General features: G+C 30.4%; 1 protein-coding gene across 1 annotated transcript in view; it reads right to left on the minus strand.

The window, feature by feature from the left end:
- LOC148274787 (phosphatidylinositol 4-phosphate 3-kinase C2 domain-containing subunit alpha-like) overlaps positions 1-15,009 on the minus strand; it is a 49,480-nt gene extending 34,471 nt beyond the window's left edge. Inside the window, exons 1-10 of the mRNA XM_088236606.1 lie at positions 14,609-15,009; positions 6,821-7,109; positions 5,029-5,833; positions 4,872-4,945; positions 4,318-4,394; positions 3,938-4,152; positions 3,587-3,677; positions 3,347-3,490; positions 3,015-3,103; positions 2,529-2,766 (exon numbers count right to left, since the gene is read on the minus strand). Coding sequence (XP_088092732.1) covers positions 2,529-2,766; positions 3,015-3,103; positions 3,347-3,490; positions 3,587-3,677; positions 3,938-4,152; positions 4,318-4,394; positions 4,872-4,945; positions 5,029-5,833; positions 6,821-7,109; positions 14,609-14,717 — 2,131 coding nt within the window. The 5' untranslated portion in view covers positions 14,718-15,009. The remainder of the gene's footprint in view (positions 1-2,528; positions 2,767-3,014; positions 3,104-3,346; positions 3,491-3,586; positions 3,678-3,937; positions 4,153-4,317; positions 4,395-4,871; positions 4,946-5,028; positions 5,834-6,820; positions 7,110-14,608) is intronic.
- Positions 15,010-18,259: the final 3,250 nt, after the last annotated feature.

Genomic DNA, 18,259 nt, shown 5'->3' on the forward strand with positions numbered 1-18,259 from the left:
ATATGATAGTTTTGTATTCTATGTTGACTTATGTGACATCATATTAACATAAGAGTTTAATATTGCATGTGCGTACATGTATTTATTTTTATAATTTATTTATTTAGTTTTAGGTTCACAAACAGTAAAAGATATCAATATCCACACATTGTTTGTTATCGTGTGTAATATTATGATTGAAAGGTAACAAAAGTAATTTTATAACATGCACATGTAGAAAAAAGGTATGTGTAAATGCATTGTAATAAATACTGTTATCAAACAATACCATCGCCAAAATTTTATCGCAGTTTATTCTTTTGCAAACGTAAAACAGATTACAGGTAATAAAAAGGTATATTTTATTTTTAAGGCCTGGTACATTTGATAACAACTAATTACTGGGTAAGTCACATAACATATTATGAACACAGTTGAAAAAATAAGTAGATGAAGGCGTTAGTTCATGTTATTATTTATAAATTATTAAATAATAAAATAGATTGCCCAGAACTGTTAACTTTAATAAACTTTCGTATTCTACATAGACTAATTTTTTTTGTTTTAAAGTCATCATCATGATTCTAATTATTCATTGAATTCACCAATTATTCGCATGCAGCACTTGCAAACCAATGCAATGATGATTTAGATTTATTTTATACCACACCGCTGATGATCAAGTCCTGTGTTTTGAAAAAAAAAAAAAAAATTGAAAATTCAAAGAATGATTGGTTCTTCACTTTTGTTTTAACTCTTTACTCTTGTATTTTTAATTATTCTTTTTAATTTATTATTGTTAAGTACAGGTAAACGTCGTTTTACGCCAGAGGTCCGTTCCAAGAGACACCGGAGTAAAAAAAAAAAAAAAGCGTAAACTGAACACAAATATAATGGAAAATATTAGGTTAGGTTCCGTGTCAAAATTATAAGAACAATCTAACATGTTTATTTAATACATATCCTATATATATTTAAAATAAATTATAAATGTACTTAATAAATAGTTTTAATTCGTTTACAAAATAAATAATAATCTCTTGATATAAATAATGATTTTTTTATAATAAATACAACTCACTAGTTCTAAATTAAATACTAACACTTTTTTTGAAAAAGCATCCAATTTCATTGGCTTTGATTGTTGCTTCCTTTCTTGCAGAATCATAGCACAAACTACACATATTTTAATATTAATAATAAAATAAAAAATGATACTTTTTTATTTTTCTTAAAAACAAAACGAAAACTAACTCTGAAACAGTTTCACACACACAATAGGCTGCTCGCGTACACGGCAATAAAATAAAACAACGTGTAAAAGTGTGTCTGCTATTAGAATCGCGGCGCCTACTGTCATCTGGTGTCCGCCGAACCGGGGAATCCCACGCCGGCACCAACCAGCGTAATACTAAATCGGCGTAAATCAAACCGGTGCAAAACGACGTTTACCTGTATTAATATTTATATATACCATGATGTTAACTTTATAACTTTCCTTTTAAAGATTTTTTTTTAAAACTGATATTTTCTTTGATTTACCTTTCTTTTATGTAGGAAAATATTTATACTTGTTACAGAAGTAATATTTTTATTTTTTTTATAAATACTGTTTACTATTGTATACTTTTTTTAATATCATGATTTTTTGTTGTATTCCTTTTCACTGGTTTTATTGTTATTATGTAAAAGGTTCATGGAACCATAAATAAATGTCACAAATTTTTAAAAATGCACTTTTTAACATAAACGAAGATTTTAGTACAGCCCTTTCACATAAAGCGACTACACTACCAAAAAGTAGCAGAAAACCGATTTTGAGAGCAAATGAAGGTGTTATTTTTTCAATAATTGTACTGGTGTTAAAAACATTAACCCAAGATATCTGTGCTTTTTGTTTTGTCACATAACATCTTTATTCACTCATGTTTTCAGTTTATTCTGTAAAGTTCATATTTAAACCAATATAAATACTAGACTTATATTTCAGTCTATAACTACATAATTATTGACCATTAACTGGACGGCGTTATGCAATAACCAGTTAAGCGACACAATGTTGTTGTTCGGTTTGCAAGTTAAATCCTAAGATTAATACGAATATTTCATTCTTAAATAAACAATAAATGTTTTTAAAATACAGGCAAAATGTATATATATCAGAAGATGAAAAATTATATAAATAATTTGGATTAAATAAACAAATTAGAACTTCAAATGTGATTTACACAAAACTGTATGGTGGCGCTTAAATGATTATTGCATAACACTGTCCAACTTTTCTGTCTATTCATGTCCATCTGTCTTTCTACAGTTTTTCTCCATGCAATTTCCAAAACTTTGCATTTCAAGGGTTTTGTTACATTAGAAGCCATTAAAGCAATCGGTTATCTTCCACTTTTGTCACCCTCAGTGGACTTTTTCATATTTTACGCAGTAAAGATATTATTACATATCCTAAGATTGATTTGAGGCTCGCAAAATGTATTTTCAGTGGAGATTAATATCCTGCAAAGGAAATTAAACTATAAAAATCATCAAATACTCACCTAAAAGAATTGATAAACTTTGATAGGATATTGGAGGGGTCAGCCCCTGGTTTGGTAAAAGCTCTTCTAGTGTAAGAAGACTATCTCTAGTGTCGTCTCTTTCTGTCCTAGCTAAGCTGGTATCTTTAGTAGACTGGAGACACAGCAATATATCTTTCTCTAACCTAACACTTTGTCTTACATAGTCATATTCTGCAAGGGAGCTGCCAGGTGTTAGGTATTCACTCATTCCCCAGACCTGTAATAAAAAAAAGATATATGTAATAGATAAATACATTAATACCTATATGTTATGATTTAAGGACAGGTGATTTAGATCCCAAATGCTTCAATAGAAGCAGATTGTTCCCACCTGCTTTTCATATGCTTTAATAACCATGACTTCTCCGTTACCTTCAAGAGAAAAGCCTGTTGAGGTACTGTATTATATGTTTCTTAACATTCAGTTTGTATTTTTGATTAATAGAATACTTAAAATATACGAACCCTTAAGGTGTAAGCAGAAATGTCATCATTTATTTCTCCCTCCAGTTCACAAACAACATGGAGAATGACGTGCTCCACAGTTGACTCAACTAGAATGAAACATAATTATTGTCAATCTCTCAAAGATCAACCAAGAACGCAGTCAATAACTTCTAACACAATGTATAAGGTACTGCAATTCAAGCATTATTATGATTGTTAAATACATCAAAAGATACAACAATTCACAGGATTTATATGTTTTTTTTTGTACCGCAGTGAGTTATTTACAGGAAATTTATGGGAGTGTAAAATAGAAAATAATAAGGGATACATTTAAAAACGATGCTTACCGTCACATGTAAAAGTTATTGGATTAACTGGTCTATCATGGTAAACTAAAAGTTTTATGCTTGTGTTTGGAGGGTACTTTCCCTCAGATTTTGAAGCAATAACATATCCGGGATTCGTTACTGGATCAGAGTAAGAGTATTCACCTAAAGTACAAATTACAGAAATAAACAAAATAATCACAATGAAGATATACATAATTGCAAAACATGTAATGAAAATATAGTAAAAAAACATCTTACATCTTATTTGTTTAACCATGTCTACAAAGGCTATTAGGTCTGGTGTAAATTGTCTTTTTTTGACAAGTGAGATGCATTCATAAAGTTTACTCTGAAAATTATTTTAAAAACATTTAGTAAAAAAAATAAATAGCAATTAAATAGTACTAAAAATAGAAATAATTAAAATTAAATATGAAGATTCTAAATATTTAAAGATATTTCATAAAAAAATACTAATTTGAATTTTAATATATGCATGTATTTAAAAATACTTTTTATGTGTTAAATAAAGAAAATCACAGTGGAAATTTGAATTTATTAAGTTCTGGGTTAGTCAATTGATTATCATAAAATAAAAAAATCTCTTACATTTAGAGTATTGGTTTTTTTCCTGACTGCAAGGGCAGGAGGGAACGGTTTTGGTGGGGGGGAAGGCAATGGAGAGGGGATGGGTTCTGGAACGCCTCTCCTGCTGTTGATTGTTGCATAAATTGGATCCCTCGATGTTTCGTGCTCACCATAAAGAAAATCTAGCGGATCGTATTCATCGTAAACGCTCCCACACTCACTGCTGCTCATATATTCTAAAAGATAAAAAGGAAAAAATGCACACACGGATGGAATACAAATTAAATACATTAGACTGATTTTTGTGAAATAACAAATAACGTCTAATGATAATGTTAGACCTATAAATAATAAATATTTATGTAATATTTTAATTAAATAAAAATAAATTGTATTCTTACCGATTGTATTTAGGTCTGCCATCAATGGATCGAAAGCCTCCAAAACACTTACTCTAACACTGCCAACACCAGAAAAACTATAATTGAAAATTACACTGAATCAATTACATTAATTAATTAACGCATAAGAAATTAAAATAAACTATATAGCAGTAATATGTTTCTTTCTTTCATTTGTCGGCTTTGTGGTGTGATGGTCAGCGCGTTTGCCTACCATGCGAGAGGTCTCGGGTTCGATTCCCGACATGGAATATTTATTTAAAAAGGTGTTTTTGAACTATAATATTTTATAGTCCCCGGACCGGTACTTGAACCGTAAGACTGATTATCTGACCTTCATGTAACAAAAATTATAAAGATATTTATTTTATAAACGCCCAGAGGGCTCTTACAATAAACAGTTAAAAGTACATGAAGCATTATAGAAAATAACATAAAATAAAATCATGACTATTCCACTAAACATGAACATGCAGTGATTGGTGTTTCAATGCAGTGACCTATGCACCATTAAGTGCGAATAATGATGAGAATAAAGTTAAATTAATAGTTACCTAGTGTTAGCTCCTAAATCAATCAGATTAGATGACTTTCCACCTGGTGACAAAAAGGGATCTCTGTATGCAGACTGGAAGAGAAAATACATGGTTATTTTTTAAGGTTCAAGGTATTTATATGTATAAGGTAGTAAATGAAATAAGAAAAAAGTACCGTGGATGATCTGGTTGATATTTCAGAACTCGCTCTTGTGTTGGTTTTGTATATGTCAGATTTTCTCCCTTCAGATGACTGACTTACAACACTCCATGCAGAACTATTCAAATTGTTTATTTTGCTGGTTTCAGTCGTGGATACTATACTCGATTTGGTATTTGATATTAAAATGTTTTCTTTTTCCTCTTTCGAAGAATTACTTCGTACCGAGGTATTAGATAAACTTTGTGCAGATGGAGAAGTCTTTATTCCTTGTTTCGCAAGACTAGATCCAGAAGATGGACCGTTATTATTGAAAATATTCAACTGCGGATAACTGGCCGAGTTGGGAGTCGGATTCAATGCGGCACTTTGGTTTCCAAGATTTATGTTCCTCACAGGTAAGGACATATTATTTGAGATGAATGGTTGTTGCTGCTGTATGGGAGATTGAGCGTTGGTAAGATTTGGGTAAATCGGTGGACTTGCAGAGTTAAAAGGTGGCTGATAAACAAAACCGGGATTGCTGTTTGCAAAACCCGACAAGTTTCTATTATTCATGTTCAGATTTGGGTAAATATTATTTTGCGTATTAGTAAAAACTCCCGTGGTTTGTGAATACTGATATTGTACATACGGGGAATTTGTAGGGAAGGCGATGAGTGGATTGACATAATTGTTAATACCAGCATTTGGAGAGGGATACGGTATGACATTTTGAGGTGAACTTGCAGAAAAATTAGAAAGATTGGAGTTGCTTCGTGTCAATTTAGGGCCTTCTTTAGGAACAGGCACAAGTGCCATTTGGTCTGTCTGGTGAAGTCTGTAATAAAAAACCACACATTCATCAGCAAAATTAGTAACAAATGAAACTTTTTTAGTTTTTTATAGTCACTGAAGTGTTAGTGAAGTGAGTCTTAAAAACAGTGACAGTATTATTAATGAAGATCTCAAGTGGAATTAAAAATCACAAGTCTTATTAATTGTAAAATATTAAGCAATTAATCAATGCCAATTCCTTAGATCTTTACTTCTAATGAGGAAGTTCAGTGATTTTCTTTATTTGTCAATAGACTATTAAACTAAACCAACACTTATTTTTATGCACCGTATTCTTATCGAAATAATTTTTTAAAGACTCGTAATATTGAGATTACTCCGCCGGTGACGTCACTAGTTCTCATCGATCAGTTGTCCTGACATTTAAAAGTAGAGGCCCGTAGCTATCAAAATACATTAAACGTTGAAAAAAATGGCTTCCTGGAAACAGAACATCTATCACAACACATGTCAACGCTGTAATTGATTGGTTGATTCCCAAGAACTTGTGATGTCGTTCAAAGTAATAAATTTTTATTAAAACTATTTTTATTAATTTACTCATACATTTTTGAGAAATTTCACAGTACAATTAAATGCTCTAATTTTTACCACATGTAAGAAAACACTTTTTATATCCAATTTCCCATAGCACTGAACTTCCTCATTATTTGATAAGCACCTTCGCAAAGGCAAGCAGCCTTACACATTTTTTCAACTTAAAAAAAAAACGTTTTTAAAAAAAAATCTCTACGCCAAAAAAATTATCATAGTACAGTACAGTAAACAAAACATGATTTGGGTACATTAAATTTATTTTTAGTGGTGAAAGATGATTATATTTTTTTTGTTGCATTTGTTATGAACATTTTTATTTTTTTGTCTTGTGTGCTAAAGTTATAAGTTTAAGTGTTTTGTTTTTATATTTTCATTATATTTTGTGGATGGTTGTGGGCGGTTGAAAAAAAAACAATTCTTATTGTTTCCTTACTTGTGAATGTGTTTGATGCACTCCTTCAGTTCTAGGTGAGCTTTTCCTCCGGAAGCGGGCCTCGTGAACGAAATTAGATCATTGGTTTCGTTCTCCGCCTCGCAGTTGGTAGGACTAGTAGAGGGGGACCTGCCCTCATCAGGGGCGGCGGTGGAAGGCAGCAAGGGGCGCGGCCGGCGGGCTGGGCGCCGCGGGGGAGGCGGCAGGGCAGGGGGGATGGTCCCAGAACCCGAGCGAGAGCGAGACGGTCGCAGCGGGCCATCACATTCAAATTCAGAAGTAGGACTCGCTAAATGGAAAAATTATTACCATATTTTGAATAATAAAATAAAACATCTATAAAAATACTAGATTTGGTGTAAATTTACTATACCTTAGAACAGGCTCTATTCTAGTAAGGAGGAGCCTTAAATCAATGTTTATGCTTTTTAAAAAGTGAAGAATTCCAGAGCTCACCGTAAAAAACATTTTTAAAACAGAATTCTAAATTAATTTAAGTAGGTATTTTAAACCATATATGCAAACAGCGTGGCAACATTTCAAAACAATATGAACATACTGCATTAACACATTTACTCAGTTGTATGTTTGTCTGCCTCGCAGTCAATGATCAGCATGTTTGCCACCCATGCAAGAGGTCTCAGGTGCGATCCCCGATATGGTTATAGTGAAAAAATTATTTAATCTTTTATAGGACCAACTCGCTGCTTGAATTCAAAAGGGCTACAAAGTGAAAACCCCGGACTTTCGTTTTAATGCAAAAATGATATTTAAATTAGTCATATTTTATTCTATTAATGACCCAAATCGTACAACAGCCCTTTTGGCATTTTGGTGGCTAACTTCAGAGCAAAACGTTATAATGTTGATATCATTGTTACTTACTTTATAAGTGTGTTAGATATCTTTGAAGTATTAAATTTCTTAAACTTCCATATTCCCTTATCAAAATGTTTTCCCTCTGTGTTGAAACAAATTTATATCTAAATAACTTGGGAGGAAATCCAGCCTGTCTACAAACATTTGGACACACTCAAAACATTGTTGGTTTTTGAAGAATTTTATTTTGTTACTCAATTTTTAAATGTCAACCTACAATTGCATAGAAGTCATGTTTTAGTATTTTTACTTGGTTTATTTTTATGTAGCTGGCTATCTTTACTGCGTAATTCATTTTTATATTAATTTTTCCATGTTTAACAAATTCATGGAAAAAAAAACCCCCAATAAAACATAATTTTATTTCCGATATGTGGCTTTTTTTTTCTTAATATTTTCATCGACATAAGCCTATCTTTTTTTAATGCAAAAGGGACTAAAGTGATGTTTTATGTTTCTGGGTGATAGCACTAAAATGACAGCTGTCAAACTCATTTCAATAGTTATGGGTAATTACTGATCACTGATCATGTACCGATCAAATAAATTTTATCAGTTTTTTCATGCAAACATGAAACTCTGTTTCCGGAAATTGACATAAAAATGCAAAAACAAGCCTCTCTGTCTACCCCTACGAGGAAACGGCGTGATGGTTTGTTTGTTTGTTTGTTTAATTTTTAAACACGTTTAAGGAAATTTCTGTGAAAAACTAAAATCACTTCATTGAATTCAACAATTATTTTATTTAAATTCCATATTAGTGATAGTCACAAAGTTAATTAGAGCATGGTAAAATTTGGTATTCAGTATGGAAAGTAGTTTTATACATTTCAATTGCTTTAGTATATAATACGTGAGTATAAAAAATATTTGCATTTTGAACAATTTTTTTGTACTAACTACATTCCACCTGAATTATTCTGAAAATTGGCATACTTATTGATTAGTATTTATATTATTAATTGCTTATCAGTATTTTTAAAATTTAATTTTTATTTGAAAATTTAAAATCAACCTGACATTATGATTACACTTACCAGATGAGATATAACATGGACCAGGCTTTATAATATTTCTTATGTAACCCTTACAGGTTTTTAAAAATAATAAATAAATAAAATAAAAAATACTAAAACAATTTAGAAATGATATCCCACAATAGTATAAATAAGAATAAAAAATGAATAATGAGTCATTTGAAACGGTGACAAATAAGTCATGTAAAAAATGTTTTAAAAAATTGGTCACAAAAAAAACCCAAAAACACTTATTTAAGCGTGCATAATTGCGTTGTATTTAGTAGATAAATATTACATGTCGCATAATATAGGCATAGTAAAGCATATCATCAAAGAACTTAGATAATTCTTATCAACAACATAAAGCAGAGGCCATTCATTCCCTCTCTACAAATTGTTTCCTGACTAAATAACGATTATAAGTATTTCAATTATATATTTATCAGCAAAACATAGTTTTTTTTAATGGAAAATCGATTACTAAAATGATTGAATAGGATTTTTTTTCTAATGCGGTACAGTTTTTGATATGCCTATAAGTACCTACATACTAACTTGTTTTCCCATAAAATGCTTGAATTTGAATACCTGTCATGTAAAAGTTCTCTGGGCGTGTATAGATAATAAATAAATGCAGAATTGTTAAAACACCTTTTAGACCACACATAAAAATGTTGGGAAATCAACAAAAACTGTCCCCCGAAAAAAAAAATTAGAGTACAATTTTTTTGAATAGATCAGCTCGATGTACAATGTGTATAGCTATATGTTGGGAAAATATAATTAATCTATATAATTGAAATTAATTTCAATTAATATTTAAATTTCATGTATAAAGGTGATTTTACAATCACAGTACACGAATGGTATTCTTACAGCCAAACTCTAGGCTTCTATGAATACATTTGAAATTTTTTTATTTTTTTTTTACAATTTACGTGTTTGGAGTATAAATCAGTGTTTTTTTTACACTTAAACGATGCGATTGAGTAGGAAACTCTGATTTTCCAGTTTACTGTTTACCATATTGATGTGTGATATATGTTTTTAAAAAAATAATATTTTTCATGTTTCTGATCTTATATTTGTGGTGATATACCCATGTATCTGTGTCAACTAATTGCTAGTCCCATCTCAACACAGGACTTATAGTCCCATGGAGCTGGGACTTATGCCTCAAATAATGTAAGATAAACTTATGTATGTAAATAAATAAAATTAATAAAATCTAACCATTATGAACATTTTCTAGAACAAAAGTTATATTCCGCAAAATGTGGTCTAAAGGTGTTTGAACAATAAATTCAAATATCGTGGGCATACAAGAGAAATTGACTAAGTGAAAAAATCAATAATGTTCAGGGGAGCCATTTTAGTGTTTTTTTAGAGTTTAATTGCTTCTCAAAGATCAAATTTTTAAGTAGGTGGTTGATAATTGTACATTATATGCACGGTACTTCCAACTTTAATGCAAAGTATAAACATATTTCCAAAACATTATCACTTTTAAACAAAATAAAAAATTGAAAAACTTAGTCAATTTTTCCTGTAAAATTTGTCATGAAATTTTGCAGATAAACATTTTTGTTTCGTTCATTGAGGGAGGTAGTATTTTAGTTTATTTTATTTTTTAACTATAAATCATGTTTTTGGGATTTTTTAATATTTATAAAAGTTAAATAAACACAGAATACAAAATAAATGAAAAAGAACAAATAATTAAGAAGTGTTACGTAATAATCTAAAGAAATTTTTTTATTAATGAACTTTTAATTTAAAAAAAACATATCTGTCGAATACAAAACGTATACTTACTTACTAAATACTTACTACTAACTCTAACTCTCACTGGTGACATCTACCTACATGTAAAATGTTACTTGGTCAATTCTTTGGATCTTAAATTTACTAATAAAAGTGACGATGTGTGTTGGTCAGTTTTACTTGTCAAAAATCTTTGCTATCTATTTACTATCACATATTTTAAAAACTAAATTTTTTTGAAGTGTCGGATTGAGTTGGCATTTTTACCAGTCAAGCATTATGCTTATACAATGGCAAAAAGTAAATAATCTCAACTTTGTCATTTTTGCAAATGGTCACTTTAACTTGTATAACCACGATATATATAATAATAAATTATGTTCTTTTTTTTCCACCAAATGATTTATATTGCACATGTATAAATGTTAATGTACCTAAAATTGTTTTTAAAATGTAAACCTACATATTTATAATATGCAAAACAAATATACATGTTATTCAAGTATGTCCAAATATTTGCAGACAGGTACTGGATTTTATCATTTAAGGTTGTTTTGAGATTGATAGGTATTCCAACAGTGTTAATGAATGGTGTAGGTTACTAAGTGTGTAAAGTGACAAAATAGCTAATGACAAATCATACACCCTGTAAAGAATAGACTTCTATATTCGCTCCTATGAATAATAAGTTTACAATATATGAGGTACATACTAAAAATTTTACCTTTTAGAAAGGTAGGAATGTTGGTGAGAATTTATGAATTCACAAATTATAATAATGAACAGGGGATTATTTATGTAAATCAATCCCGAGGAATTAAATAACAAGAAGAAATAAAGAAAATATTTTTAGTAAAACATTTACAAAAATGAAAATTTAAATTTTAGCCTGTCTGGGAGTAAATTTCTGCAGACAAAACTGTATCTGGGGGAGTGAGTTTTTTTTTATACTCGTATATTCATTTCAACTTTTTATATCTTTGTAGTAAAATGTCGTAGGTAAAACAGAAAATTAATCTGAAGTGTGGTTTTAGGGTTCAAATACAACCAAAGATGGCAGTACAAATGCCATTCTAGAAATAAATGTCACCGGGCTTTAGTTATAAGCGCAGACATAAATGTATGCATTTTGAGGAAACTTTTGTTTGGGCGACCACATATGGCCATACTTCCGGGCAGGTTAAATAAGAAATACTATATTCAGATAATTTAGATGCTAAGACTTTCCTTTGGTTGTTAAGTTGTGTCTCTAGGCTGAATAGTGGAAAGAAATAAAAAAAACCCAGGAAACTCTATGGAAGTTAAGACTATACACTTTATTATGTGTTTATTTATTTTGTTATCTGGAAATTAAACCTGGAGATTGTCTTTCCAGTAATCTCCAATAATCAACTGAAAATAAAAGATTAGATGAAATGATAGATACAAGTATTTGTTATATTTGGCTATGCCATGTCTTTCTCTGTCTTATTGATTTTTGCAATCTATCAAAATTCGCTTTGTAGTTTTATTTTGCCGTTTTTTTTGCTGTTCAAATTAAAATATAAATAATTTCCTTTCCACACCTAATGGTGCATAGGGCACTGCATAGGTACAACAATCGCAGTGTATTTTGACCGTTTTTTATTGTTACATGAAAGTAAGATGATCAGTCTTACGCTGCATGTGCCAGTCAAGAAACTGTGTTTTTATTTTTAAAACACCTTTTAAAATAAATATTTTATGTCAACCATGTTGGGAATCGAACCCGAGACCTATTGCATGGTAGGCAAACACGCTGACCATTAAACCACAAGGCGGACAGAAACTTTTGCTGTTCATTCACTCTATATGTCTTAACTAATGCAGCACTCCGTCCTTAGTATTGTCGATAATGCAAGTCTTAGACTAGCATTCTACATGGATTTGGACATTTGTACACCTATCGTAAATAGTTTTACAACACATTCTCTCGTGAGATTGCACTTCGACATCATTCAGACACTTTCATCCTCAGTAATCTATACGTTACTTATAGGATAAACGTTAAAAGTAAAATTTTGTTTAATATGTATTTAGGGCATGTTTCAAACGTGTAAAATGTTTAACCCAGGACGGTACACCCTAGTTAGGAAAAATTAAAAAGAATAAATACAAAAATTGTAAAAGAATAAATGTATTACATAAAGGTCAGTCAGATCAGTCTCGCACTTCAGGTATCAGTTTGTGTTAACCACTACACCACAAGGTGGAGGCGGGTGACGTAGATATTATAGTGGATATAATATCTAATATTATAATTTATCTTTTTAAAACACACTGGTATTTCACATATTAATTCTGTACATCTAATAATATATTTTTGATTCGATGTATGTAAGATTTTCTAAATGTGGAGACGGCTCTAGATTCCCCGAAACATTTTTAGCCGTTCTTTCACTGTCCATTCGCTCTACATGTCCAAACCAACGCAAAGCTCCTTTCTAGTCTTTGTCGATAATGCTTATGCCTATCTCAGCTTTACATAATGTACGGATCTCAATATTTGTGCATCTACTGTACATAGTTTTACCACACATTCGCCTGAGAGATCGCATTTTGACAGCATTCAGCCTACTTTCATCCCTGTTTTTCCAAGTCCACACATCAGGGTCGGGACCAGGACTAATATATAAATTTGAGTTAAAAATATGCGTGTGGTAGTTAAGTTGGCTATTACAACTTGAAGAGCTAGCTTAACTTTACCATTGTATATATGTTTTTATTTTGAAAAACTAACTAAAAACAATTAAAAATAATATATCAATAAATAAATTTAACATATTACAACAGAGATGAAGAACATTATAGAGAAGGTAATATAGAAGTCTACGCATCTACAGGGCTTATGATCTGTCATTGGTTGGTTTAAGTGGCCACTTTACACACTGTGTAACATTCACCATTCTGCCCATATTTGAACATCTATATTCCTTCCATTCTTTCATCTCTTGATGTTTTTGAAGTTAAATTTAAATCGAAAGAAATTTTTTGAACACGTGTAAAAACTGCATTAAATGTTAATTAGTATGAATGGAATATTATTTTGTGTTTTTTTCACTATAAATTCTATGTTTTTATTTTTTTTTCTCATATACTCGTATATTCAAAATTAAATAAACTCTTATAAATAAAAAACTACAACAGTGTAAGTCACTCTCCATGCACAAGAGTTAGTCTTTTTTTGGAGAGTTACAGTGATAACAATTACTAGATGTATAAACGTAGATCTGTATATAATTTTTTGAAAAACATGTACCTTTTATGAAATTTATTAATATTTTATTTTTTTTGAGATTATTCTTTGTTAGAGAGCTTTGTTTTGTAATAGTATAGTCAATTAGAGTTAATATTTTTTTATTTTACGTTATTAACAGATCTTTTGGTTTTTCCCAAAATTGATTTTTTTTGCTAAATCTTTTTCATTCCCGTACTAGTGTTTTGATGAAGTGTAAATTTGAAATGTGTGTGGTTTATAAATATTGAAGATTGGTTAGTATATGGTTGAATAATGATTAGAATGAAGTTAATATTAGTACTTTTGTGAACCATGTTTGTACTATTTTAAGATGAAATTAATAATAAATGTGTGTACCAAACCTTGGGTAGACTATAGACACGCAGCTATATGAGTATTTTAAACACAGAATTGCAGGATTTAATGATGGTGTACATAAATTTACTTACACATGAGCAACGCTTCTCCAAATAACTCTCCAAGTCTAAATTATCATTAGATCAAAATGTCATTAGAGTAATTAGAAAACAATATTCTCAAGTCTGGTATCAGTTCACTTTGAATTAAACCAAACACAATAGTAGAGAGATAACTAAGCCAGATAGATTTAAAATGAACTGTTAAGACCGTGAATCATCCAAAGGAAGTATATTCAATTAACTGTATTTGACATGTCAAAACATCGGAAGTTTTTATAAACAATAACACAACAAACCAAATTATGTTTATATAACATATATCGGAAATAATAAAACAAAAACGTGTGTACTATAAAACATATTGTATAAATAAAATATCCTTTGGTGTAATTCAATAACAGTGCAAAAGAACATATCTGAAACGTAGTGTATGGTGAATTATCTCGGTTACCTGAATTAATACTCCTTTGCTTCCTGAATTTTTCCAATGCCAAACTCTCTAGACTGAGAGCTTGTGCTCTTTCTAAATCAGCTTGAAATTGCAGCTCGTAGTCCGACATTATAAAACTAAACACATTTCTCACACAAATATGCCTTATTGATCGAAAACAGAGTCACTCAAATCGAACCATGAACGATCTTTGTTCCAGACATGGTGTCAGACGGCAATCACAATGGTAGTCTTTATACAGATTTAACTGAGAGTTCTATGACCACGAATCAAAAATCATTGCGAAGCGAAATAAAATTTAATTGCACGGCGAATAGGTCACCCGTAAAATAAAGACAGTAAATGCAAAAACTTTCTAGTGTTCCAAATAACAATTCTAATGAAACGTCAGTTTTAGTTATAAAATAGTCATAGACAAGTTGTGTAAAGTATTTTTTCTATGGAATTCGTTTTTGTACTTGCCAGAAAAAAAAATTCAAAGTACTTTCAAGAAATGGGTACCTACGGTTTAAAAAAAATATATATAAATAATATTTGTAAAGTATCTATGATCAATTCATATTTTAATTTTACTTATTATATAATTCGCATTGCAATATTCTTTAGATGCAAACAAAAGTAATTATAGATGGCAAATGAAACATATTATTTGTCATCCTATATATTTTTATGTACACCTCGTTACAATTAACGTAATTATATGTTTGTTAAATTAATAGGTTAATAATATGTTGAGTTGAAATTAGATATCTATAACGAACTGAATTATAATGATCCTGTAGTAATGTCACACTTTAATGTTCTAAGCCACACCTAATCTAGTCGGCGGCCTCCGTGGTGTAGTGGTCAAGACGCTTGACTCAAGCACGGAAGGTTCCGGGTTCGATTCCCGGTGAGAACACAAGAATTAAAATGTGATTTTTCTCAAGCCTGGCTGCTCTGTGATGTAATTCTCCACTGTAATTAGGCCTCCTGGCCTGTTGTGGTGCAAAAAAAAATATGTAGTCGGTATTGGTTTAAGACTCTTATTCCACTCTACCACAACTTGATTTACATTTTATGGCATAAAGCTAGTATCAACTTGTAAACAATGCTTTCAAGACCATAAAATTATCCACAGGTACCTATGTGGCAAATCTATGACCAAATATGTTTCACATTTCTGCTTTAGAGACATTGATAAGTGAATACAAAATCAGATTTATTTATGATAATAACTTTACAAACATATGCCCATAGAATTATAATTGTACAGAAACTATGTACGCACATCAAACTGAAGCCGACAAAACTACTCATAAATGAATAGTTTTACGTTTTGGGCATTAGTAAGTCTGTAGACGTCGCTTAGTACACAACTGCCGATTAAAATACGATTACGCCATGTTGTGTCGTTTTAAGTGTCAAAATACTGCTGGGATTATAAGGGAATAGGATGAAATCACATTTCATGCGTAAGTAGCAAATTCATAAAAAATATTATTTAAGAATTCGATTACTTTACTGTCTGTTAGATTGTTAAATAAAAAAAGGCGAACATTTTGTTAGTATTGCCAGGGTAGTCTATTTTTTACCCGGCTTTCTATTCATAAGTTTAGTTTAGTCTAACAAATTTGAATTATAAGGAATAAAAAAATAATTTTATTTTAAAAACAAGTTATATTCATTTATCAGTAAAAAAATATAATACAAATTAAATTACTTACAGCTATGGCAATAACAAATTATATAGTAGTTAATACATTTAAATACAGATTAAGGCATTATGAAGATCAGGTACTTCAATGGTAAACATAAATGCTTGGCACATGGTGTAGAGTTACAAATAATACTTCTTATGTACATAATAATATTTTCATTTAGAACATAATACTAGGCATATAGCGGGTAACTCTTTCTGCCCGTAGGAAATCACTTATTGGACGCTTTCCAAATCACGCTTCCTTTCCCTTGCTGATTTGTTAGTATTTCCTAAAAATAATACAAATTTTAAAATGTAGGAACGATAAGGAGTAGGTTGTTTAGTTTTGGTCATTTAAACTTAATTATCTAAATATGTTGTTATATTAGAGTACTTATATACAACTACCTCAAATTTATATGAGTTCGATTCATATTTATGCACTAGTCAAAAGTAAGTACAAAAAGCTGCAATAGTAGCCGTACAGTAGCGCAATTCCTAAGTAATTTATTATATTATGAGCTAGAGACTTTTTATTCAAGGTTCTCTTTTTAATATATGGTCTTGCTAATGCATCCCACGACAACAGATAAAGATAATTGTTTTTATTTGGAAGATTTATGGATATGTGCTTTTTACAGCAGATTGGTACTGTCTTATACATTTATTATTTTATTTTGTAGGGTTTGTATGGTTGTTATATACTCAATTAATATGTATACTGTTGTAAATAGTGAGCAAACCACTGATAAAAAAATCAGTTAAGAATTTGTAAATAAATGCTCAGAGCAACCCAAATACAAAAATAAAAAAATAACTTTGTCAACACACGAAAGCCTGGAAAAATTATAGTCTAAAACGAGTAGAAATCAGTAAAAATCTGAACTACACTTAATTTTGGCAACACTGATTTTTTACAAGATTTTGACGTTACATTTTAGTTTTCAGTTAAGTTTTCAGAAATGTTGGGTATTGTAATTAAACAATTTTCTCTGATCGTAATTAGAAAAAAAACTAACGTCAGCGTGCCTTCAACTATTTTCTACTCTTCTTGACTTTTCTATTTGTTGTAGGAATTTGTAAACAATGTGATATGAACGACGCAGAATAAGGATTTTCTACAGGTGCCATAATGGTAAAATACGAACCTATTGCTTTTAATAAAATTCGTTCAAAGCCATGAATCGGGGACTCAAACATAACGCAAAGCACAAGGGCCCCAACGAAGGTCTGTAGTATGTGAGAGAAGCACAAGACGGCCTGAAAAACAAATTTAGTTTATAATAAATAATATCGACAGTGTGTAAAACAATTTGAGTTTGCAAAAGTAGTAACAATGTGATGGTATGTTTAAAACTTATTAATATCGTCCAAAATAACACGATCGCTTTGTATTGATTTTTTATGGTTTTACGCAGAGAAGAACTGTTCTTAATTCTATGGTTTTACGTTTTGTTTTATGAGAGAAGTTTGCGATTTTCGTATGGTCATTTTAAACTTGACACTGGCTAGAACATTCCAGTTAGCGGTGGAAAAAGCAAAAAAAAACTTAGAAGAAGATTTTCGTATGAATGTTAATTCAATTTATGAAAATATTGTAAGTAAATATAACAAGCCCATTTAACACTTTTTATATAAAGGTACATATTTATATTTTTTAAAAAGTATTTTTGAATGAGCGATACAAAAGTTATTGATTAACCTAAGTAACTGAGAAAATCATTAAAAAAAATAATCATTTTGAAGGCACAGTTCATTAAAAATTTTAATAACCTTTGTTATGTGTAGATAGCAGAAAGTTTTTGTGTAAAATATTTAACTGTGCGTACTAACATCATCATCATTCCCTTTCCGCACCTAATGGTGCATAGGGCAATGCATTGGTACACCGCAGTGTATCTTGATCATTTTTGTTACACGAAGGTAAGACAGGGACCAGTACAGGGACTATGAAATATTCATTGTAAAAG

The sequence above is a fragment of the Micrasema longulum genome, unplaced genomic scaffold, assembly GCF_059751315.1.
Source record: "Micrasema longulum isolate JH-2025_06_02 unplaced genomic scaffold, ASM5975131v1 h1tg001582l, whole genome shotgun sequence".
Taxonomy (NCBI): Eukaryota; Metazoa; Arthropoda; class Insecta; order Trichoptera; family Brachycentridae; genus Micrasema; species Micrasema longulum.